This window comes from Lissotriton helveticus, chromosome 5_1, assembly GCF_964261635.1.
Source record: "Lissotriton helveticus chromosome 5_1, aLisHel1.1, whole genome shotgun sequence".
NCBI lineage: Eukaryota > Metazoa > Chordata > Amphibia > Caudata > Salamandridae > Lissotriton > Lissotriton helveticus.
The window spans coordinates 1,194,327,443-1,194,351,680 of NC_136065.1; the positions used below are offsets into that span (position 1 = coordinate 1,194,327,443).

The 24,238-nt window shown below is 43.3% G+C and overlaps 1 protein-coding gene across 1 annotated transcript in view; it reads left to right on the forward strand.

Moving 5' to 3' along the window:
- The window catches only part of SLC18A2 (solute carrier family 18 member A2), a 416,215-nt gene extending 394,762 nt beyond the window's left edge, over positions 1-21,453 (forward strand). Inside the window, exon 15 of the mRNA XM_078641192.1 lies at positions 19,271-21,453. Within this exon, the coding sequence (XP_078497318.1) occupies positions 19,271-19,381 (111 nt within the window). The 3' untranslated portion in view covers positions 19,382-21,453. The remainder of the gene's footprint in view (positions 1-19,270) is intronic.
- The last annotated feature ends 2,785 nt before the right edge of the window (positions 21,454-24,238 follow it).

Consider the following 24,238-nt stretch of genomic DNA (forward strand, 5'->3'; position numbering starts at 1 on the left):
AGCATGAAGGAATCACATCAGCATACACCAGCTCTCTCTGCATGTGCACCGCATCAAGTGTGTTAACTATTCTCGTGCAAAGCAATATCAATCCCGCCTCAAGCCCAAGTTGGCAAAGGCTGCACTTGTGTTATGACTATGAAGGCGTGAAGATCAGACCTCATAACAATTCCATATCGTGTTGCTCCTGAAACTTCAGCACTCTCCGTGCAGACATGGTTTATTAAACAAAACTGATATCAGAGCAATAACATATTATTCTCACATACACCATGGCAAACCACTAGGTTGAAAGCTAAGTCAACAATTAAGGGTCGTGTGCAGAAGTTGCAAGAAAGGAAAAATGGCGTTTAAATCTCAAATGTACCTATGCTAACTTAACACGATATAAGGATATATAGGAGCTATACAACAGTTGTACTTGCAAGTGCTCCAAGTTGTAATTTCCTAACCAGAAAGGTTAGCTCCTCGTGCGGTGAAGTGCTCTTGTCTCTGTTTCATATTCTACTACTCCAATTCAAAGGCATATGGGGGTATTCAAGAGATATTTAAAGGCTTCAAAACTGCTGAGAGACCGTATTTTAAGGTAAAACGTCTCTTCACTGCTGATAAGTGTATTAGTGTTTCTGAACGTGTCCACTCTCGTATACAACAGAGGGACATGGTGAGGTGGAGTAGATGTTGGGGAGCAACAGAGGGCGAGCACCGCTCTTGCCGTTGGACTCCAGCTTCCCAGAAGTCTGTAGGGTGATGGTAGTCCTGAGAGGAAACTGACTAGACAAGGTTCGCAATCTTCCCTGTGCGAAAAGATTGTTTCAATACATGAAACCCACATCCACTGGCTCTGCCTCAACCTCCCTTTCCCCTAAATAATATTGAAACAACAATGCACAGACAAAAGAGTGAATGAACCCTGTTGGTACAAAAGTCAGATTTTGAGCTGTAGAGCGAATGCATTGAATTGTGGGCCATGAAGGTCAAAGACGATCTGGTACATGCTGACTAATGCCAGTAAGGGAAGAGGGGTTCAAGCGTAAGCCCATGATTGGCTTGAGCAGAGAGCACTGGTGAAAACCAAAAACTTCCCATAAGCATTAGCAAAAGTGCAGGAAATTTAACCCTTGAATTTAGAGGCATGGTACCTGGCCAGCTCATGGAACTTCCATTATTGGCATGCGAGGGACGAAGATGAAGTGTCATATAGCTCCTGTATATCCTTATATCGTGTTAAGTTAGCATAGGTACATTTGAGGTTTAAATGCCATTTTTCTTTCTTGCAACTTCTGCACGCGACACTTAATTGTTGACTTAGCTTTCAACCTAGTAGTTTGCCGTGGTGTATGTGAGAATAATATGTTATTGCTCTGATATCAGCTTTGCTTAATAAACTATGTCTGCACGAAGAGTGCTGAAGTTTCAGGAACAACACGATATGGAATTGTTATGAGGTCTGATCTCCACGCCTTCATAGTCATAACACAAGTGCAGCCTTTGCCAACTCTGGCTTCAGGCGGGATTGATATTGCTTTGCACGAAACACATATAACACACTTGATGCGGTGCACATGCAGAGAGAGCTGGTGTATGCTGATGTGATTCCTTCATGCTAGGACACTAAGGTATGGGCCCGCCCTAAAACAACCCAAAGAGACCTTCTTAGCTAATAATATAATATATGTGTTAGGGAGGGTGAGATATAAGTGTTGTTAACTCTTATTCATTACAGCATGTTAACATGCTGTCACCATTCGCCTTTTATGTCTTAGTAACTATGCTGATAATTTTGATACTGATAATAAGTATACTTGTATTATCTAAGATACTGCGCCTGAGAAGACGGCATTAGTAAATAAACATTTCAAATGCACATGTGTCTTCTTTACTCCATGTTCTGGTTTGTAATGATAATATAACGAAAGAGTGTTCATGAGTTCCACGTACCCTGAGGTACTATAAGTTCATGTTCTGGTTTGTCTAAACATTGGGAGTTTGATACGTCCAATGAGACACTGTAGCTAGCTCGGTAAGGGGTGAGGTGGTTGCTAAGGTGAGTTTTGGGACACCCTAATTCGCCGAGGTTCCACTCCTCTGTGCACAGTTCTGTGTGAGAACAGAAACCCTGCGACATGGCGCCCAACGGTTTCGGTGGTCTTATATCATGACACTCGAGTAGTTTATCGTTCGTACCTTAACCCCTTCACCTCCGTTTCCGGAAAGCGGGGTGTCGGTGAAACCTACCTATTTTTAAAATAGGTCTTATTCAAGCTTGATTCTTTCTTAAACGGTTTCTTTGAATTACTACCCAGTTGTGCTACAAAGTGTTCTTTGTGTTTTCTTGTTTCCAGTGTTGTCATGGCGGCGGTGGCTATTGCGCAGCATAGTCGCGTAGCGGTACGCAACCATCTTCAGACGTACCAAGTCCCGGTAGATGGGATGGCTGTGATTTTCGTGGTATGTGCAGATCCGGCGTTCCCTTACGAGTTGTTTTACTCTTGGGTTACGTTTCCGGCTGTGGACGCTAATGCTGGTTTGTTCCACTCCTACACCGCCTCGGATGTCCCGGCTGAGTATACACCGTACAGGGCATTGGAAATACCTATTGATCATTGGCAGCATCGGGTTTGGTTTGATGGCGCCCTCCCCCACTCTTTGTCAGCTGCGAGGTTAGGTCCACTCTCAATTCCAGGTACAAATTGGCCTGCGTTGGGTGGCTTTACCCCGCACCCGAATCACGGTGCTTGTACCCTGCAGGAAATTCGTAGGCTGCATGTTGTTTCCATTTCCGTGATTCGTGCATTAGTGCAATACATCGGTCGCCACCTGCCTGGTGGTCCCCAGGGGGGTGCGGCCGTTCCCATGGATCGAGGCGGAATGCGTCTCAATCCAGTGATGGTTAATTCGGTTTTTGGTGCTCGTCCAGTTGACAACGATGACTTCCCATTCTGGCTAGCAGAGAAGTTTGATCAACTGGAGGCGGTTTTTCCGAATTCTACTCCTGCTGATAAGCATAGAATGTTAACGATTACTCTACCGAAGGATTTAACTCCTGAACTTGTTGACTGTGAAAGCTGGGGAAAAACATTTGCGGCAGTTTATACACGGTGCTTCGGCACCCCGTCTATGACTGCCCTGCCTGATATCATTAGACGTGTTCAGAATGATCACGGTCCAGAGGCAGCGGTTGAATTGGGTATGCGCCTGTGTGGTTCTTTTGAGATTGTATGTGATCTCATTCTCTCCAATGTTAAAGGAGATGCAGTTAACTTTCAGGTGTCGAATGCTTTGGCTGCTCTGCCCGATGCCGACAAACCCCGCCAGTTAGCAAAGATTGTGGTGGCCGCTTATAAGACAATTGGCCGCACAAGTAGAGGTCTGAAATATTTTCCAGTAAAGGAGAAAAAACAACCTCAGGGACAATCTGCAGTGACAGATGTCCAGCCCAAGTCCAAAAAACAAAATTGGCCTAAGAAACAGACACAGGGGAAGCAGAATAAACAGACTCAGGATTCTTTTCCTGTAATACAAGCACCTGCGCCAACAGAAAAAGTTTATGATTTGCGCGATCGCGCGATGATTAAATCACCTGATCGATTTCAGGGTTCTGATCAACGCTCTCCTCGTTCCTTTCAGGAAACATCGGTCCCGAAGACCACTGGAGGAGGGGGTGGACGTGGACGTGGTGGCCAACAAGGACGTGGTCAGTCCTGCCAGACGGACGGCGCAGTGAAGCAGGAGGATTCTACGCCTAAGCGTCCGCAGTTTGCGAAAAAGAAAGTCGCAGCCTTAACAGCGCATAGATATGCCACAGATAGTGAGAACGCGGCTTCGGAATCTGACGTGGGCTCTGACCTTGCTGGACAGCGCGGCGGAGATTACCATAGTCAGAGAGGCGCTCCGTCCACTACTGAAGGTGACAGCGACTGAAGTGTTTGTTGTCATAGAAACAGCCGATACGAGATTAGCTCCCCCTGAAAGACTTTTTGAAATTGTCCTGTTAATTGAAGGTGACATACAGGGTACTGTCAGAGGGGTATTTTGGGAGAACCTTTCGTCTACGTACGACATTTTGCTTTCCGAGGCTGACTGGCCCCCACCTTTTGTGCTCGCAGCGCCGCGAGGGGAGGAGGTAATCCTTCCCAGTTTCGCGCACACTGTCTCGACTGAGCATGCGCAGCATTTTGCAGAAGAGTGGGCTCGGGCTCTTGCACCGGCTCTCTACCGCAACCAATGTGGTTGGGACAAATTGTCCCCTTGCCACGAAATTCCTTTGCGGTCTGAGCCGCAGCCTCAGCCTCAATATCCCATACGGCGTGAAGCTAAAGCTGCCGTCGCAGAAATCCTTGAACAATTGGAATATCAGGGAGTTATTGAAACGTGTGTGTCACCAATGAATAATCCCCTTTTTACTGTGACCAAACCTGACGGATCATATCGTTTGGTATTGGATTACCGGCATTTGAACTCGCATTGCCGTAACTGTGCAGTACAGAATACTCACGGCTCTGCGCTAGTGGATAGTCTAGTGCGTAAGCGTTTCAAGACAACGCTTGACATATCCAATGGTTTTTATGCACACAGACTGGATGGCTTCAGCTCCCAATGGACAAGTTTTACGTCCGCTGGTGTGCAAAAAAGCTTCCGGCGACTTCCAATGGGCTACAAAAATAGTCCTGGCGTCTTCACCTCAAGGATAGTCACTCTTTTGGAGAGTATCGATCCAGATGCATGTTCTTATGTGGATGACATATATCTCACAGACGACGAAATTTGGATGCATCTGTGTCGGGTGAATTCAATAATTTGTAATTTTGCAGATATGGGTTACAAGTTTAATTTTGCAAAATCGCACATTGCAGAACACACAGTGTTGTTCCTCGGCTATGAGCTGAACAATGAAGGTCGAGGATTGGCTCCTCACTTCCTGGAAAAATGCGCCCAGTTGCGCGCTCCTACAACACTGAAGAAATTACAGTCTTTACTGGGCTTCTTGAATTTCGGCAGAACTTATGTCCCGGAATATGCCCAGCGTATCAAGCCTTTGTATGCTTTGATACAACCCACTTTTTCAAAATCATGCTGGCTGCCTGAGCATTCGGCCATTTTGCAATCTTTGCAGGCCGATCTGCTCGCTTCTAAATACTTACTGACTCGTGATAACCAAACCAACCTGGTGATAAGAATAATTCCTGGGGCGGTGGGTTTCACGTACCTGACTTTTAATGAAGGTGACACAGTACCTATTGCTTACAAGTCACACTTGTACACTTCGGCTGAATTGCGGTTTCCCACTGTGGAGAAAGTTTTAACTGCTGTACAGATGGCGATTCTTAAAGAACGAGCGCTGTCGCAGGGGAAACGCATGTTAGTGGTAACACCCTGTCCTCATTTAGAGGCAGTCACGAAAGCCAGTGTACCAAATTCAAAAGCTTTGCACCCTCGGTGGATTCAGTGGGCTGCATCATTGACATCCACGGATGTCACGTTTATTTTTGACGCCTCCTTACGGTCGCAGGAGTACTTGCAGTACGAATTCATTCATCCTGCTCCTCTTGCTATGCGACCTTTGGAGGACTTCCATTGCATCATTTACACTGATGGGTCGGCGCAGGTTGCGCATGGCTCTAAACATGCCTACGTTTCCGCATGCGCCATTGTGGTCGGTGCTATGTTGGATGATGAGTTCATTTCCAGGGAAGTGCACACGTTGCCCCTGGGTGACTGCACCGCACAATTAGCAGAGCTTCGTGCACTCTTACTAGCGTTAGAGTACGCGGATCCAAGTGTTACTACTCTGATTGTAAGTGATTCTTACTACTGTGTCCAGTCTTACAATGAAAACTTGTTCTTTTGGATTCAAAATGAATTTCATGATTCCAAGGGTAGCACAATAAAACACAAAATGATCTGGGTTCGAGTGGCAGAGCTTAAGGCTATGTTGCCTCTCGTTTATGTGATTCATACTCTCGGTCATCAACGTGTAGGAGTTCACGCTGTTGGCAACTCGCTTGCTGATGAAGCAGCGAAATCAGCAGTATCTACATACTTAGTTGCAGCGGTTACTAGGTCAAAAACCAAGATTGATAGCGACATCTTGGCAGCGATTGCTGCTTCTGAGAAGGGAAGTAAACATCCTGCGGGATTCCCTTCGAAGTACAAATACCACTTAAGTCCCGAAAAGGTTCCTTTTGTGACAATTCCTGATGTTGGGGAACGGCTGATTCCCAACTCGGATCGCAGAGCAGACTTGATTACAGCGGCACATGAAGGTGTGGCGTCTGCGCATGCGGGCGTCTCAGCCACTGTAACTCAATTACAACAACGTTTCTGGTGGCGGGGACGGTACAAACAGACGCGTGATTATGTCCTGCTTTGTGACATATGCCAGCAGATTAAACCTTCGACTGCTACGCGTCCGCCACAGACTCAGTTGTACATTTCTAATAAACCGCTAGGTTGTGTTTATTTAGATCACTGCGGTCCTTTTTCATCTGATACTGCGTATAAATACATCTTAGTAGCAGTTGACTCATGCACACGCTTTGTGTGGGTTTGGCCACATCGCAGCGCTGATTCACGGACTGTCATTAGAGATTTGCGTGTCTTTATAGGGATTTTTGCCTGTGGTACCTTCCATTCGGATCAGGGTCCGGCTTTCGCCTCTAAGGCGTATAAGGATGCCATGACTTCGATGGGGGTCCAAGTCAAGTTTTCGTCACCCTACAGACCTGAGGGTAATAGTGTAGTTGAACGAATGAACCGTGATTTAAAGCAATCTTTGACAGCCCGAGTTATAGGCACTGGCAGAAACTGGCTGGCTCACCTCTATGGCGTGCAGCGTGCTCTTAATAATCTCCCTAGAAGGTCTCTGGGTGGGCGGACCCCATACGAAATGCTCTTTGGAATCAAGATGTACGTCCCTGACCTTGACGGTCTAGACTATGTGGTTCGCGCCACTTCCTTTGACGCAGATGAACATTGCAATGTTTTACAGAATCTACAAAAGACCAGAGACAGTCTTGCGAAGGAACATTTGCCCTCCACGTCGGATGATGCGTTGCAGATCCCGGTAGTTGGCTGGCTACCCCGAGTTGGAGAACTGGTTCGGGAGAAGATCGATAACAAGAAAGAATTTGGTCCTTCCTATCGAGCTCCGGTTCCCGTCGTTGGAGTGAAGGGCACAAGAACAGTCATTTTACCACCTCTTCCTGGTCGTAAGGAAAACAGGTTTATTTCAATTGACAATGTCAAGATACACAGAGTGGCCGATTCTTCTTAGCATGACACCGGCTGTTTCCTGTCCTTCCATTGTGAGAAATTCAGTTATGCCTACTGCTTCTAATAATGAACCTGAAGTGGCCATCGAATTACCTGCTCTTTCCAGTCCTTTATTAAATAATTTACCTGGAACTAACATTGATGAGACAGACTATGCCTATCCCACTGATTTGTCCATACCTGACCTGCAAGCACGTTTAGCCACAGACTCCAGATTTTCTTTTGACTCTGTTTCTCTTGCCTCAAAGGAACCCTCTCGTGTTGCAGTTTATGCAAGCCTGTTTAAAAAACATTTTTTGATACCGCCTTGGACTTACATTTGGCTAGTCCTTGTTTCGATTTACCTTTTTATGTCAATTGGTTTTGTGTTTTATTTTTTTCGAATCATCAATGGACATTATGTCGAGGAAAGAACATGCATTACTCATTTAAATGGAACTTTGGCCCCTCTTTCCTCTTCACATTCTACACACAGATTAAAAAGAGACTTGACTTTGGTTAACATCACAGCATGGCCTGTCCTTGATGGAATCGTGTGGGATGCAGTTCGGTTTCAGATTCATGGCCCCACGGAAGTCGTTAATGTTCCTAATGTACTTAGAGTGAATATGGGGGATGTGGTGAAACAAAACATTCGTTCTGATGGCTGGGATGTTAATGCTGTGGAAAGTTTGTTTTCTGATTTAAAATACTATGCTGCCTTTGATGCTGAGGATTTATATTTAGAATCTGCTAATTATGGTGAATTGTTCTGTTACCAACATTATGGCAATCACTTTTTACACAAAACATCATCCCGAAGGGATGCTGTTAATTTTACTCAGTGGGAACATTGCCCAGCACCTGCACAAGGGAGTTCAGAAACGTTTCTTAAAAAGTATACTTATTTCACTGACTTTAACCAGTCCAATCCCGAGTCCTTTTATTTTAAATTTCACAAACAGCCACTGTCCAAGGTTAGACTTACCGATACAAAATTGTTGTATTCGAAGGCCTTCCTAGATCAATTAGTTACTGGAGGCTATGAGCTATGGAAGGAAACAATAGACCTTAAATCGGTTTGGGGTTCAAGGGCCTGGCAGGTACAAGGCACTGAGGCTTTGCACCGTGCATGTCTCATCCCGAATCATATGTTATTTTTAAATGAAACAATTTCCCAGACCACATGCTTTGGATTGGCTACATCTAAAAGGTTAAACACCCCGTCTTTCCCGGAGTTGGAGGAATATGATGGTTGGAGTAATTTTACTCAATTGTCAATTAGAGAATTACAGACTCTGCTTCTCAATTCCTCCTTTAACATTTCCAGTATGAATCCTAAGGGTTGGCTGCTTTGGCACCGTAGTGCAGATTCTTGTCAAAGTAGATTTTTAAATTTAACTGACGGTTTTAAGACTGTTAGATCTGATCCCCGGTTTGACTTAGGTCATACTGTCACCTCGTATTCCGTAGGCAAGTTGTGTCAAAATTGGCTGAAGCATTCAACTTTACCTGCGGTTAAGAATCACCTTTCCAAATTGAATGCAGAAGTGGATTTGAATGATTTCATTAAAGGCCCGGCTAGTGGCAGGTCGAAAAGGTGGTTATATGGGGTTTACAATGAAATTTGGAAGCTATCACAGATTGAGGCTGCTACACGCCTTAGGGCTATTGATCAGGCTAATCTTGAGAAAGTGCTTGCGGTTGTTGACAATAGCATTAATGTGCTTTCCTCTAGAATTTACACATTAGATAATATTGTGTCGTCAGTTGTCGATATTGTGCATGATGAAATATCTGTGTTATACCATGGTCAGAATCAATTACGATCAATCATGCAGTTTGCGTGGACCCTTCAAACTCTGAAAATGGGTAAAGTCCCCTGGGGTTACATGAACGTTTCTTCTTTATTTGCACCTTTTAATTTGACTGAGAAACAACGCTTGCTTTCGATGCGTGATGCTTCCTTATCTATGTTACATATTGAGAGGTTAGAATCTTTACCTTTTTCCGTGGCAGAAGCCTCTGCTGCTACGTGGCTTATCCACGATTTAATAACACTGCCTTTTGCTTTATATAAATTTTCAATTTGTATGAAATATGTGCCAATAGGTCGTTATGAACCTTTGGGTAGCGGTTTCCTTCGTGAAGTCTGGTCACTCCCATACACGTACAGATGTTTTAAGGATGACCAGGAGGTTTATCTGAATGGGGAGGAGTGTACTGAGACGCCAGATCATTCTTTAATGTGTCGACACATACAGTTACACGGTTCATGCAACAAGGACAGGCCGAATATGGCTTGCGTTTTACAAGGCACGCCTGTTCCTGCTATCATCCCCACTTTTAAATTATTAGAGAATGGAAGTTATTTAATGCTCAATAATGAAGACTGTTGTGGGTTAATTAAAGGTATCCCTTTCATAGTTACAGTAAGTGAGCGGGTTATTTGCTGCAGAAATGTGCTTTACCCTCCCACACATGAACATAGAGATTCTTCCATCTGGCCAAGAATACCAACCTTGGGAGCAGAATTCCGCGGCATGGCAAGAATAAGAGCTCTTTTGTCCCAGAAAGAGGTGGCCTTGAGCTCGGCCCGTGAAACTTTCGTGCTTCACGTTGCTAACACACGTACAGAAGTTCAGGCTCTATTGAATACTGATTTGCCTTTGCATTTCGGAGCAATGGTTCGTACTATCTTTAACGCATCCTCCACAAAAGGCCTATCACATTTTTTTAAAGTTGTTAGCAGTGGTCTCGTGACTTCCTTTGAGAAAATTTTTGGAGTCATCCCTGCTTTCTTCCATTCAATCTTTTCATCCTTGTTTGGAGGGTTCCCGTTTTTACTTGCAGTAGCGGCTGGCGCTCTGGTGGTTTTCTGTCTTTTTAAATATGGATGCCCATCCTGTGCAAGACCACGCGCAACTGCTGCTGACGCGGTTCCGCAATCGCATGCTTGAATATTATGGCACACTGCCGTTGGCGACTTTGAGCACGGCATTTGGATTATCTTTTCGATTCTCCTATTTCACCTGTGTCCAGCCTGTTTTTCACTGCCTGACCTGTGATTTCCAGTGGGCCATTGATTTGTGTCTCTGCGGACCAGTTTCTCCTGACGTCGATTTTAATCAACTGATGAGTCCTATCATTGCTCACGAGTTGGTTTGTTCTGACGAGAGGATTATGGCCTTAGCAGTGGCGCATGGACTAATTGGTCCCTGGGATGTGTTGTCGGCAGCACGGAATTTCTTGGAACTGAGTTTTCTTGAAAACCCACCGAGCTGTCCTCTGATGGTTATAGAGGATCCGGTGCTGGAAGAACACGTATGTTCCTTTCATCTTTTAAATTGGATGGCTGAACTGTTTTTGGATGAGGACAGTGACTTCCTATTGGAGGCTGTTGCTACTTACTTTTCATATACAGTTTTGTCATAGACACTGCTTCATATTGACTTGCTGATTTATAGCATGTCGTTGATTTATTTCTCATGAATTTTTAATTTTGTCTTGCCTATTGGCTTGAGCCACATTATATTTTTGGGCTATTTTTTAGCATTACCTTTTTTCTTTAATTTCAATTCATGCTCGTTTACTGTTGAGTTCTGCTCTCATGAGATGGCACTTCTGTTATCATATTTTGTCCGTTCTCGGATCATGGGGGGGTGTCATATAGCTCCTGTATATCCTTATATCGTGTTAAGTTAGCATAGGTACATTTGAGGTTTAAACGCCATTTTTCTTTCTTGCAACTTCTGCACGCGACACTTAATTGTTGACTTAGCTTTCAACCTAGTAGTTTGCCGTGGTGTATGTGAGAATAATATGTTATTGCTCTGATATCAGCTTTGCTTAATAAACTATGTCTGCACGAAGAGTGCTGAAGTTTCAGGAACAACACGATATGGAATTGTTATGAGGTCTGATCTCCACGCCTTCATAGTCATAACACAAGTGCAGCCTTTGCCAACTCTGGCTTCAGGCGGGATTGATATTGCTTTGCACGAAACACATATAACACACTTGATGCGGTGCACATGCAGAGAGAGCTGGTGTATGCTGATGTGATTCCTTCATGCTAGGACACTAAGGTATGGGCCCGCCCTAAAACAACCCAAAGAGACCTTCTTAGCTAATAATATAATATATGTGTTAGGGAGGGTGAGATATAAGTGTTGTTAACTCTTATTCATTACAGCATGTTAACATGCTGTCACCATTCGCCTTTTATGTCTTAGTAACTATGCTGATAATTTTGATACTGATAATAAGTATACTTGTATTATCTAAGATACTGCGCCTGAGAAGACGGCATTAGTAAATAAACATTTCAAATGCACATGTGTCTTCTTTACTCCATGTTCTGGTTTGTAATGATAATATAACGAAAGAGTGTTCATGAGTTCCACGTACCCTGAGGTACTATAAGTTCATGTTCTGGTTTGTCTAAACATTGGGAGTTTGATACGTCCAATGAGACACTGTAGCTAGCTCGGTAAGGGGTGAGGTGGTTGCTAAGGTGAGTATTGGGACACCCTAATTCACCGAGGTTCCACTCCTCTGTGCACAGTTCTGTGTGAGAACAGAAACCCTGCGACAGAAGCTTAGAAGAGGACCACACAGAGTGAAACCTTTGTTGTCCACAGACCTTCCCTCCCAATAAGTTACTTGGATATTTTCACAGTCCGGACTAGGAGAAGTCACTATTATTACAGAAACAGTTTAGAAGATCCCTTTATGTCTTCTGTCAAGGAATATGAGCTTTTGTTTAATTTTAAAAAAAAGTAAACTTTTAGAACATTAATATTAACATTTAAACATAAACATGTTGGGCAGGTAAGCACACAAATACCCTTTAGCTGTGTGGTATCTTGAGCAATGCCACTAAGCCAAAAGATTGCTTATTGTTCTCTGGCCCATTTTAAAGTAGCCAACAGGTTGGTATGAAATTCACACCCTGAATGTGATTGACACCAATCTGTGTAAAGTGTTACAGAAAAGTAACATTAAAGTCATAAATAGTCCCTTTTCCATCCATGTCCATCTTGCTCCCTTTAATCCCTAGACCTTTTTTTAGTTTTTAACCAGAACTCCATGTCTTTGTATTGTATTTGAATTGCTTTATATAGTGTGCAATATCTTATTTACACGTTTTTATAACAAAGCTCATCCTTTTATGTTTACACTGCTACTTTGTACTTTAGCTTGTATCCATGTCAGTTTGCACATTGTTTTCTTGGAGAGCGTGAGGACAACTTTCCACCAAACCAATGCTAGTTTGATCACTGTGTCTTATGTTCTTATGCACATGCCAGTGTTTCCTGTCCCAGCACTTGTGTGTAGTACCTCCTGTCTCCTTGTGACCGTGTTTGTGTCTCCATGTCTCACTATTTGAACATCTGCTGTCCTATTCAACTTACTAGCAGACCAGAGGGTAACTATGTAAGAGGCAAGTCTATTGGCGTGTGACCCAACATGCGGCCTATATTCTAATTACACATTGAGCAACATTATAGTCTATTAAACGAGAGGTTTGTGTATAGCATACATCTCTAACATGCTTATTTCAAGATGCACTCCTATGTAATAATGAAGATAAAGGGAGCACAGTGAAATGCGCCATTTGCCTAAGATCACATAGTTTGGTTACGCATGGAAACCAGGTTTATCCCAGGTCTGCTGGCTTCACATTTTACACTTCAGCTGCTAGATGGGTATCTTTATTTCTCCTGATTTACATCAAAGGTTAGTGTTTTTGTTCTTTTGTTCTTGGTGCGTGAGGTTAGAGAGTGAGTGGCAGGCGGAAGCCACATGGAAAGCTCTTTTGGGCTCGAGGGTCCCAGAGGACCTTGGCCTGAGCCAGAGCCAGGCTTCTGTCTCGAGCCTTCTGCTTATTCTCTTCTCCTTATTCCCTTCTCAATGTATTTACTGTCCTTGTGCCTGTACGTTCTCCAGCATAGGCCCTGGGTGTTTCCTGTCGCTACATTTGGGTTCCCCCATTTGTCATTCTTTTGGGTTGGGGAAGGGGCAGTGGGGTGCAGCTGGGATCTTCTATGTCTTTGTACTTGCCTCTGCCTTTGCTATTGCATACTGTTTCGTCGCTGCGTCTGTCCTCTTTCTAGGCTTGGTCAAATTGTCAACTCATGTGGCAAACTTACTACGATCAGAAGGTAAGTAGTTTATTTCTGATCCTCGGTGAACGGGGCCTGGTGCTACGTATGCAAATAATTCAGCTTAAACAACGATTTTCAAACGGTTTGAACAGTTTGGCACAAAGGCTCAAAAGCATTTTTCCATTCAAGAGCGAACTGAATTCTCATGCTTGAAAGAAACCAGAGGCTCGTGCTCCTGTTCTCTTTTTGCATGAAGAACGAGGCTGTAAATGAACTGTTTTTAGTTCGAGGACCGTAGGCTGCGCTTGCGCAGTTCGGTCTGAAGAATTAAGGATTTTTAGTTAGGGGGCTTGAACCTGCCCCTCTTCTCCATTGGCTGGCCTAGTAAATGCTGGCCAGCCATTGGAGGAGAGGAGTGTCACTCCCTTTAAGCCCCGTCTTTTTTGGATTGGGGGCCGTGTTTTTTCGTTTCTTTCTCGCTGTGACGTCATCATGAGAAAAAACGCCCCCCCCCCCAGTCTGAAAAGGACGGGGCTCTTTCACGATCCCTCCCCTGGTGTCCTCCTCTTCCCCGTCTCTTCCCACCTCTTCTTTAATGAGTAATGCAGTGCTAAAAAATAATGTGCTACAGTGAAACTCTACCGCTTTCAGACGTTATCATATTTTTGCCCGATGTTTTTTGCATGATTTACATGTCCAATAGTTTTAGGGCTGGGCTCGTGTACGAGCTCTCATAGTGTTGCAGGCCCTGGTCCAGCTTCCCCTGTATATGTTTCGGTTCACCCACAGGACTGTGCCCCTCCCCAGATTCTGAGCTCAGCAATATTCCTCTATTCGGCCATCTTCCTAACTCTGTGCCTGCCACTTGAACAGTGTACACCCTGCAGAACTCAGCCTCCTGTTACTCTCTCCCCCATCTCAGCATCACTTCCCAGCTCCGTGCCCCTCCCTAGCTCAGCACCTCACCCCTGATCGCAGTGGGAAAGCTCTGCTGTCTCCCCGCACCTGAAATCTTTAGTTACCAGGTCAACAAAACCGTGCCAATGTACATAACCCTGGACTGCCAAGACGGCCGGTCTCGAATCTTGGTACATGCACTCATTGAACCCTCATGGAGCCGTGCCAATGCCAGCTCGGTTCCTGGTGGCACTGCTGCATTGCCTGGCACCGTACCCCGACTCTCCCATCCAGGTCACATGTCCCTCAGCTGCACTCCGTGTCTCTGGAGTCACCTGACCAGGATGCGCTCATCCCCATGCCCTCCCTCGCACACAGCTCTCCGTCTCAGGCTCCCTGAAGGCTCCCTCTGGGCGCCTCCGCTCTCGCTATTCTTGGAATTCCAAAGCCCCTTCTTTCAAACCTGTGGTACATATGTAAAAGGGTCCCCGTAAGGATAGTGTATCGTAAGTAACATACACCGAATTAAAATTAAAAGCAATCAAACAAAAATTAGAAATCAATTCTGGATTGGTACATGTGATTTATTACCAAACGCTGCGTGATTGCCGATGGCAATATATGAATTAGATTTGTGAATAGCAAGCCCCAAGAAGGGGAAGGGGGAAGGGGAGGGGGGAAGAAGTGCTCAAGGGAGTGATAAGGACATGGAAAATTAACACAATAAAGAAGGGTAACAAATGTATTACAAATTTAGTGACAGTATAAAGATAGTTACGGTACAGATGCCAAAATGTAAGGCAAAATTCAAAACATTGTCAATGAATCACATTCAACGGGCACATCTGGATACTAGATGGATCGGGGGTGTGCCGGAATATCAACAAAGAAAAACAGTCGACGTTTCGACCCCTAACAGCAGGCTAATTAAAGTCCTTTCACGGGGTCTTCATCAGGACGTCACACAGGGAGGGGGAGGGGCAATTCTGTATGAAAAAATAATTAAACTTTAATACATAGTAAGGACGGCGATTACTCATCCTATCTAATGTATAGACCAAGGAGTGGATTGAAAACACAATTACCATGGGGTACAGAGCCCAGCCGGGCCGTACCCCATGGTAATTGTGTTTTCAATCCACTCCTTGGTCTATACATTAGATAGGATGAGTAATCGCCGCCCTTACTATGTATTAAAGTTTAATTATTTTTTCATACATTATACATTATACATTTCTCATACATTTTTTCCTCCCTGTGTGACGTCCTGATGAAGACCCCGTGAAAGGACTTTAATTAGCCTGCTGTTAGGGGTCGAAACGTCGACTGTTTTTCTTTGTTGATATTCCGGCACACCCCCGATCCATCTAGTATCCAGATGTGCCCGTTGAATGTGATTCATTGACAATGTTTTGAATTTTGCCTTACATTTTGGCATCTGTACCGTAACTATCTTTATACTGTCACTAAATTTGTAATACATTTGTTACCCTTCTTTATTGTGTTAATTTTCCATGTCCTTATCACTCCCTTGAGCACTTCTTCCCCCCTCCCCTTCCCCCTTCCCCTTCTTGGGGCTTGCTATTCACAAATCTAATTCATATATTGCCATCGGCAATCACGCAGCGTTTGGTAATAAATCACATGTACCAATCCAGAATTGATTTCTAATTTTTGTTTGATTGCTTTTAATTTTAATTCGGTGTATGTTACTTACGATACACTATCCTTACGGGGACCCTTTTACATATGTACCACATAGCGCCCAGGTCCCCGTGACTGCATGGGTTTAACCCCCCCCTTTTGTAACACCTTCTTTCAACCCAGCGCCAAGCGCTCCCCGCTGGGTAACAATCCGCCGATAATCCACTCGGTGAATCCGGAGCCACAGACAATGTAAACAATGATGTCAGCTGGATTTACCGCACCCAATGCTTCTGTTCACCTGCCTGGCCTCGGTGAGAGAATCGGCGTAGAGCCCTGTAGCGCTGGTGCCAAGGTATCTCCTCTAGCCCTCCCTAAAGGCACAGGAGCGAAAGCCTGGCAGCCGCCTCAGAGAGAGTGACAGACAGACTGCCCGCCCGCCCAGTGAGAGGGAACAGTTTATATCTGAAGGAGAGTGCCGTTGTTAGCTTTACACTAAATGTGTCGGTCTCCGGGCGGGCCGCGCTGAGAGTTGTCCAGGACTTTAATTGGGATGAAAAAGGTTTGCGAGGGGGTGGAGGGTCTGTAAGAGGTGATTGGCCTAAAACGCGTATTCCTCATCAAATAATAACCTTTCCTCCAGAATTTCAGATTGTCCTTTCGAATGTGTGCTTTTGTTTTCTTCGGCCTCGACATGGATAGATCCTGCCTGTCAGTGTGCATGCTCCTGCTGTGACACCACTGTTCCACTCAGAAACTACTGTTATGAGCCCATACTTTGCCTCGTCATCCCAGGTTTTAATCCAAGTCTTACACCCTCCACAAAGCTCTCTAGTCTGCTTCTTACTCCTGTTCCCTGCTTGTCATCCCGGTTTTTCTCTGCCTCTGTTCCCCTGGTTTTTCTCTGCCTCGTTCCCCCAGTTTTTCTGTGCCTCTGTTCCCTGCTTGTCATCCCGGTTTTTCTGTGTCTGTGTGTGCGTGGCTTTGTCTGTGTGTGTGCGTGGCTCTGTCTGTGTGTGTGCGTGACTCTGTCTGTGTGTGTGCGTGGCTCTGTCTGTGTGTGTGCGTGGCTCTGTCTGTGTGTGTGCGTGGCTCTGTCTGTCTGTTTGCGTGCGTGGCTCTCTGTGCGTGTGCGCGGCTCTCTCTGTGTGCATGTGCGCGGCTCTCTCTGTCTGTGTGCATGTGCGCGTGGCTCTGTCTGTGTGTGTGTGTGTGTGCGCGGCTCTGTCTGTGTCTGTGTGTGTGTGTGTGTGTGTGTGTGTGTGTGTGTGTGTGTGTGTGCGCGCGGCTCTGTCTGTGTGCACGGCTCTGTCTGTGTGTGTCTGTGTGCGCGGCTCCGTGTGTGTGGCTCTGTGTCCGCGAATACTCTCTACTACTCTCTAATGCTCACCTACTGCCATTGTAAATGACAATACCATTTGTTTATGTTTTTTAAAAAAATGAAAAAGTCATGAGCAATGCCAATAACTCTACCTTTAATAATGCCGAGACCATTGCATTGTAAATGCTTGTTTTTAAATTGTGTTTTAGTTTACGGTCAAACAGGTGTTCATCAGTGTTTTATTTTTCCACTGATAATGGATATTACCCTTTCGGTGGGCTTTTATTATTAGTTTAAATCTAAAACAGGGAAACATAACTACACCCAATCATCTCACTGTTTGTCACATTCAATTCTTCATCTTCTATACATATTCTGCATCGAAAGCAATAAACACATGTAAATAGCTTTTCTCAGTTTCTGTGTTTACATGTTTTGGCATGTTAAAACCATAACTACTGCATTTGCCAATGCTTGTTTTCTTAGAATTTGGCTTTGTGTTGACCTGCCTTTATAATGAGAAAAACAAATAAAACATGTAGCAGATATGATAAAAAAAAGGACAAAGTAATCCACTGACATATACTATGGTGACAATCCAGATTTCTGAAGTGCCAAGACATTCTATTTTTGTAATGTAAGATTGTGAACCTTCAATAAATACGCGTTACACAAATGACAATATATTATTTTTAAAAAGTGCTTGCTAAATAGTGCAACAGATGATATGGTATAGTGGATTTAATACTGCATTTTTTAATATTGTGTAGTATTTTACAACAGTAGTTCGGAATGTTAAAGCCATAACTACTGCTTCTGCCAATGCTTGTTTTTTTAGCATTTGGATTTGTGTTGACCTGCTTTTATAATGAGAAAAAAAAATAAAACATGTAGCAGATATGATTAAAAAAAAGGACTAAGTAATCCACTGACATATACTATGGTGACAATTCCAGATTTCTGAAGTGCCAAGACATTCTATTTTTGTAATGTATGATTGTGAACCATCACTAAATACGCGTTACACAAATGGCAATATATTATTTTTAAAAAGTGCTTGCTAAATGCTGCAACAGATGATATGGTATGGTGGATTTAATACTGCATTTTTTAATATTGTGTAGTATTTTACAACAGTAGTTCGGAATGTTAAAGCCATAACTACTGCTTCTGCCAATGCTTGTTTTTTTAGCATTTGGATTTGTGTTGACCTGCTTTTATAATGAGAAAAAAAAATAAAACATGTAGCAGATATGATTAAAAAAAAGGACAAAGTAATCCACTGACATATACTATGGTGACAATTCCAGATTTCTGAAGTGCCAAGACATTCTATTTTTGTAATGTATGACTGTGAACCATCACTAAATACGCGTTACACAAATGGCAATATATTATTTTTAAAAAGTGCTTGCTAAATGCTGCAACAGATGATATGGTATGGTGGATTTAATACTGCATTTTTTAATATTGTTTAGTATTTTACAACAGTAGTTCGGACTAAAGATGTATCTTTCCTTTGAACAATTTTTGAGGGATGTGGGAAGATGCCACAACCTATTGCAGCATATGCTGAAGGGGGAGGGCAAGGTTGCATTGATAGCCTCTCCTGTCCCCAAATCCTCTACGACTGAAGTAGGAGATGCACATGATTCTCTCAGAGAATATTTTGTTGAGGTAGGTCAGATTCCTAATGGTAAAAAAATATCAATGCGGTTTTCCTCATGAACTATTTGATATGTAGCTATTTTGAAGATATTATATTGATATAAGCTATTTGTGGAGTAAACCATAACTGGGAGGATTTCCTTGCAAGCAATCCCTTTCATGTACAGCCAATGGTAGTACGGTGGATTTGGCAATACTCCTACTGCTGCAGACATAGATCAGGAATGATGAACTCAGGATTGTACTTTATATTTATATCTATCTTGTACTTTATATTTATCTAGGCGGAATAAGCTTACACACATTGTAAAGAATGCTGATAATAAAAGTGACAAAGACTCATGAGTGCTGTGCTTCTGTTTCTCCTACCCTCCAGGCGATACTCATGGACCACAACTGCTCAATGAAGACAAAAATGTATACACAGAACCACACCCATTACTATCCTGCGGACGACGATGAGGAGGAATCAGAGAGTGGCGAATAACCACGATAGAACACCGCCAAGCCCATGAGGCTACAGACCCAAAATAAGTATTTTGTTGTACAAAAATGCTGTGTTTCCTGTGAAACATCTCATCAACTGAGGGGATAAAAAAAACTTGTCTTAGTCGTACTGTAATGACATGGTGAAATAGTCAACTAAACCAAAGCTCTTTTTTTCTTTGTTATCCCATGTTTCAAAGAAATGCAGCCACTACTTAAAGGGGAAGTAGCATCTTTCTGTGAAGGATTCGGCTGAAAAATAAACAAAAACAACCAAGACCTCTGAACTCTTGCTCCACACGATAACTGGCCCCCAAGCTTAACCCAGATGGCGTTCTGCTCTTAAATCTGATAGAACAATAGGATGGTTGTGCATTCCCTATATATACCAGGGCTACTTCAATGAGAAATGCCTTTGCTCCTTGCCAGTGGTATCAATATATGGGTCGGCCTTGTTAGCCTGGGATGGCAAGTTTTGGGTATGTCATTTTTCTTTAGGTTCTGCAAAAAGAAAATATGTAGTGACCTCTTTCATTGTGGAAACCGAGACTTCACAACCCTCCCTGTTTTTATCTTCTGGATGTGTCCAGATAGGTGGTCAAGTAGAATAGGAATGGGCCATGTGGGAGAACAATGCCACTGGCCAGTCTCATAAAATATTGATATGTGGATCCCTCCCATCCATGCTTTGTAAAAATCTGGGCGATCATGGCTTATTCCCCTTCTCAAGGGCCAATAGTGCCCACACAGCGCTTTCGTTATGCTTAAAATGTGTATTAGACATTATTCCAGGGTGTTATTTAAATAGACAGACTAGTCATCTTTGAATGGATTATATAAACGTGGGTCCTCTACCAGCTCTCTCACTGAACATACAGGGGTATCAAACTCCAGCTCTTCCAGAACTGAGCATGAGTCTGTACATTTTTGTGCATGTGGCCCAATGCTTATATTGTATGCTGCTAAGCCGAGAGTTTTTGTCGTCGCCTCACAACCTAATCAAATTAGTGATCTGGTCCAAATCAATCTCTTCCTTTAGTCTGGTACTCTAACCGGCCAACATCTGAAGCAACTAATAAGAAGTATTAGCTATATAGTGGTTTTTCGAGTTGACTATTACATACCTGCCAACTCACAAAGTGCTACAGTGTGACACACAATATTGGCTCCCACCACACAGTCTCCCGGTGAGGAGCCGATATCACACGGTGGCAGGGAAATCGAGTTGAAAACCACTCTATATAGTGGTTATCCAGCTCGTTTTCCGAGGCTTTGAACTGCCAACGCCCATTAAGGGGTATAAAAACAACCCAGGACATCGGTACCAGCCATAGAAGGCTTTCTTTTGCTTTTGGAGGAGGGGGCTTGGGGGCGGGTGGGGTTCAAAAGTTCCTCATAGTTACTTTTAACTAACGCCCTTCCTCACACTGTCAGATTGTTCTTCAAGTAGGCAGGTATGCTATTTACAAATGTTTTCTAATAGTGCCAGTTGCAGTAGTTTTAAAGCAACTGTTAAACTGGCATGTCTAAAATTCCAGTTGATGTTAGGTGCATACTGGAACTGTTAATTTTGTTCTTTGGTTTGAGGTGATACTGCTATATAACTAGTAGAATCCTTTTGGAAGTCTCTACACCCTGCCAAGTAAAGATTAAGATATCTCGTAGCCAAAAGATCAGAAATGTGCACATGACATTGTCAAGGTGGGAGGAGTGTCACCAAGAAGTCAGATCCTGGGCCTCGAGGTTGACAGAGTCCTTGCAATGGGCCCCACACTGTATACAAAGGAAGTGGGAGCAAAGTCTCAAATGGTGGTGGGCAAAGTCCATCGCATATCTGGTGCAAGGGCGATTATAATAAAAATGTTACTTTTCAAGTCGAACATCCCAGCGATGACACTTCCCCTTTAAGATTCACTGCCAACAGCCTTACCAAGAAAGATAAGCTTTTTTAGCCGTTTCTATAAATAGTGTTAAAAAGTTTATTTTATGTATTTCATTTTATTATTATATTACACAATATATTTTTGATTAAATACTGTATGTGGCGTGTACATCTGTATAAAGTTGTAAACCAGAATGGATGGTCTTACGTCGGCATTTATCAAGAAATTTTCTTTTCATGCTTTCCTTGTTCAAAGTCAGGGAGGGTCACGAAAGACTGGGCTTCAGTAAGTAGTCATGCAGGTGTTTGCTCTGGCAGACACTCAACAATGGCCAATGACATTAGAAACAAGTGTTTAGCTCCCAAAAACATCGACCAGGCTCATTCTTTACAAGAAATAGACATTCGCTCCCTCAGAATGATCTTAATTAATCAATTTTGTGGAAAGGTTTTTATTACGATTCCCAGGTCTCTGTCAAGTAACTTGAGCGCCTTAAAGCAATGCACAATAAATACGTTTCCAAGGACTTAACAAATGGCTTTGTTCTGCCACAAATCACTGTTTCGATTAGGTAGTTGAATATAATTTTTAGTGCTATTATTAGCTAGCACATCACCATCCTATAGCGCATGCATATAAGGCTATGTTATCTAAAGGGTGACTTGCTGCTGCAGGACTTCCTTGAAAAAAGAGAGAGGGACCCAAATCACCACAGTGGTAGGGTACCAGAAGACTAATATCAAGAAATATCCCCTTGGAAATCGTTAAACTATTCGAACATACAGCCAAACACAACAACCATCTGGTCATACTTAACACACACACGGGCAACCACAATTTGAACCAAGGAAACTAATCAGTGCAAAAACAATTATAAAAAAGTTGCTTACAATTTATTACAAGTGTTGTATATATTAGCAACTCTACAACATTAAAACATATTGTACAATATAGCAATAAATTTAAAATAACACATTTACTAAAAAAGTGGGACAAAAAACACAGCAAGAAAAATAATTCCAAGTCAGGAAACAACACGGTAATTCTACATGTGAATAGTCAATATGTATGCACACAGCTTTTACGCCAAACAAGTTCTTGCTAAATAGTGGATAAGCAAATCTTTGCATTTGTCAATTATCCATGATAGTTCCTATACAACTAGGGCATCGACGCGTTTTGGTGGGTCCAACGAAAATGACTCCCCACCTTCTTCAGGAGAGACAACTTCTTCCCACTTTGTATATTACAATTCTCATATGTTCAATCCATCAAGTATTGTTTGATAAAAGTTGTTTTGGAGAAAATAACCTGTTGCCACTCTCGACTTGCAATCTTAATGGAGCAAATGCAATGGCCAACGAGTTTCTCCTTCTTGCTTAAAATAGGCCGCAGTTCACTCCTCGTACCGCCCAATACAGCAAAGGGAGGGATGTAATCAATCAGTAAGGATGTGAAAGTCTGGAAACCTCTGTCGCTGTTTCCAAGTAAAGAATTTTTCCTCTTTCTTAAGTTATGTCATGATAATTTCTCTCCAGAATATTGGTAACATAGAAAATTAACTGGGAGTCCGACACGGGGTGGAATACCTCAGTTAGCGTCTCTTAACCAAGAAGGAGAACCTCGTCAGCTACTGCATTTGCTCCATTAAGAATGCAAGTCGAGAGTGGTTATTTTCTCCAAAAAGACTTTTATCAAACAATATTTGATGGATTGAACATATGAGAATTTTATTATACAAAGTGGGAAGAAGTTGTCTTTCCTGAAGAAGGTGGGGAATCATTTTCGTTGGACCCACCAAAACGCTTCGATGCACTGGGTTGTGAAATCTTCAGTCCGGCAAATTTCAGCTCAGGCAGGTAGGCACATGCACAACGCCTGAATGCCTGGCCCAAACAAAAATAGTGTCTATTAGGTAGGGGTGGGCTGAGTTCACGGAGTTACACTATACAGAAATCTGCAGGGTTGCATAAAAACTCTGTGGAATTCCGCGCAGCCTTAATCTTTACTCCTGCCCAGCTGTCTAACTCCTCCTGCTGCTCGCTTGTTACCCGCTTAGAAGCCTCTCAGATGCCTTGTGGAATGAAAGGTGAGGGCGAGTAAGAGTGAAAGCAGCAAGGCGGTTACTGTTACGGCCGAACTCTGCCTAGGAGTCTGGGGGGTGAATCCCGCACATGTAACCTCCACGGTCAGAGAGCAATAGAAAAATGGCAACTTCGGCCCAAAACGCAAACAAAGTCAAACATTGTTTTTTCATCGAGCAATCTAAAATACAATGTGACCATCCAATATAAAGGAGACTAACACACACATAAACAATAGGTCCGAATATTATATTACTGGCGGTAACACTTGTTTAAACAATTAGCTACAAAAACACACATCTAAAATATTCCTCTACACCAGCTTATTTTTAATACTGTGCATGATGTCTTAAGTGTGAAAGGAGCGATGGGCCGGTGGCGCCTGAAAGATCTTGATTGAGAGGGAATTGTAATGTTCTACGAGCCCTTTTACCGTCCAAGTCCCCAGAGGACAGAGCAGTGTGTTGAGTGCAGGTCCTGCCCCATACCACACACAGTCTCCCCATGCTCAATACTCCTGAGTGCGTTTTGGTTCCTGTTTCTCTTTCTTCCACCACTGCTCTCTCTCCAAAGACTCCCTCCTCCTGTTGCAGCAACTGTCAATAAATGAGGGAGGGTGGCGGCGGAGGGTCATGTGTTGCGGGAAGACCTGCCCACCTCTGATTAGTCAGTGTGAAGGACAAAAGGCCCAAGGTTTTTCAAACTGTTGGAACTTTCTTGTGGGGGTAGAGGACAATGAGGGGCATGGTGATGAATAAGGATAGCCTGGAAAACACATTGGAAAGGAAAGGTGCAACAGTCTTAATATAATGTGGTGTTTTGCGTATTGCGCTTTTCGCTTTCTAAGTGCCTGCTTGTCTTATTTGTCATGTCAGATAAAGCGCATTTTCA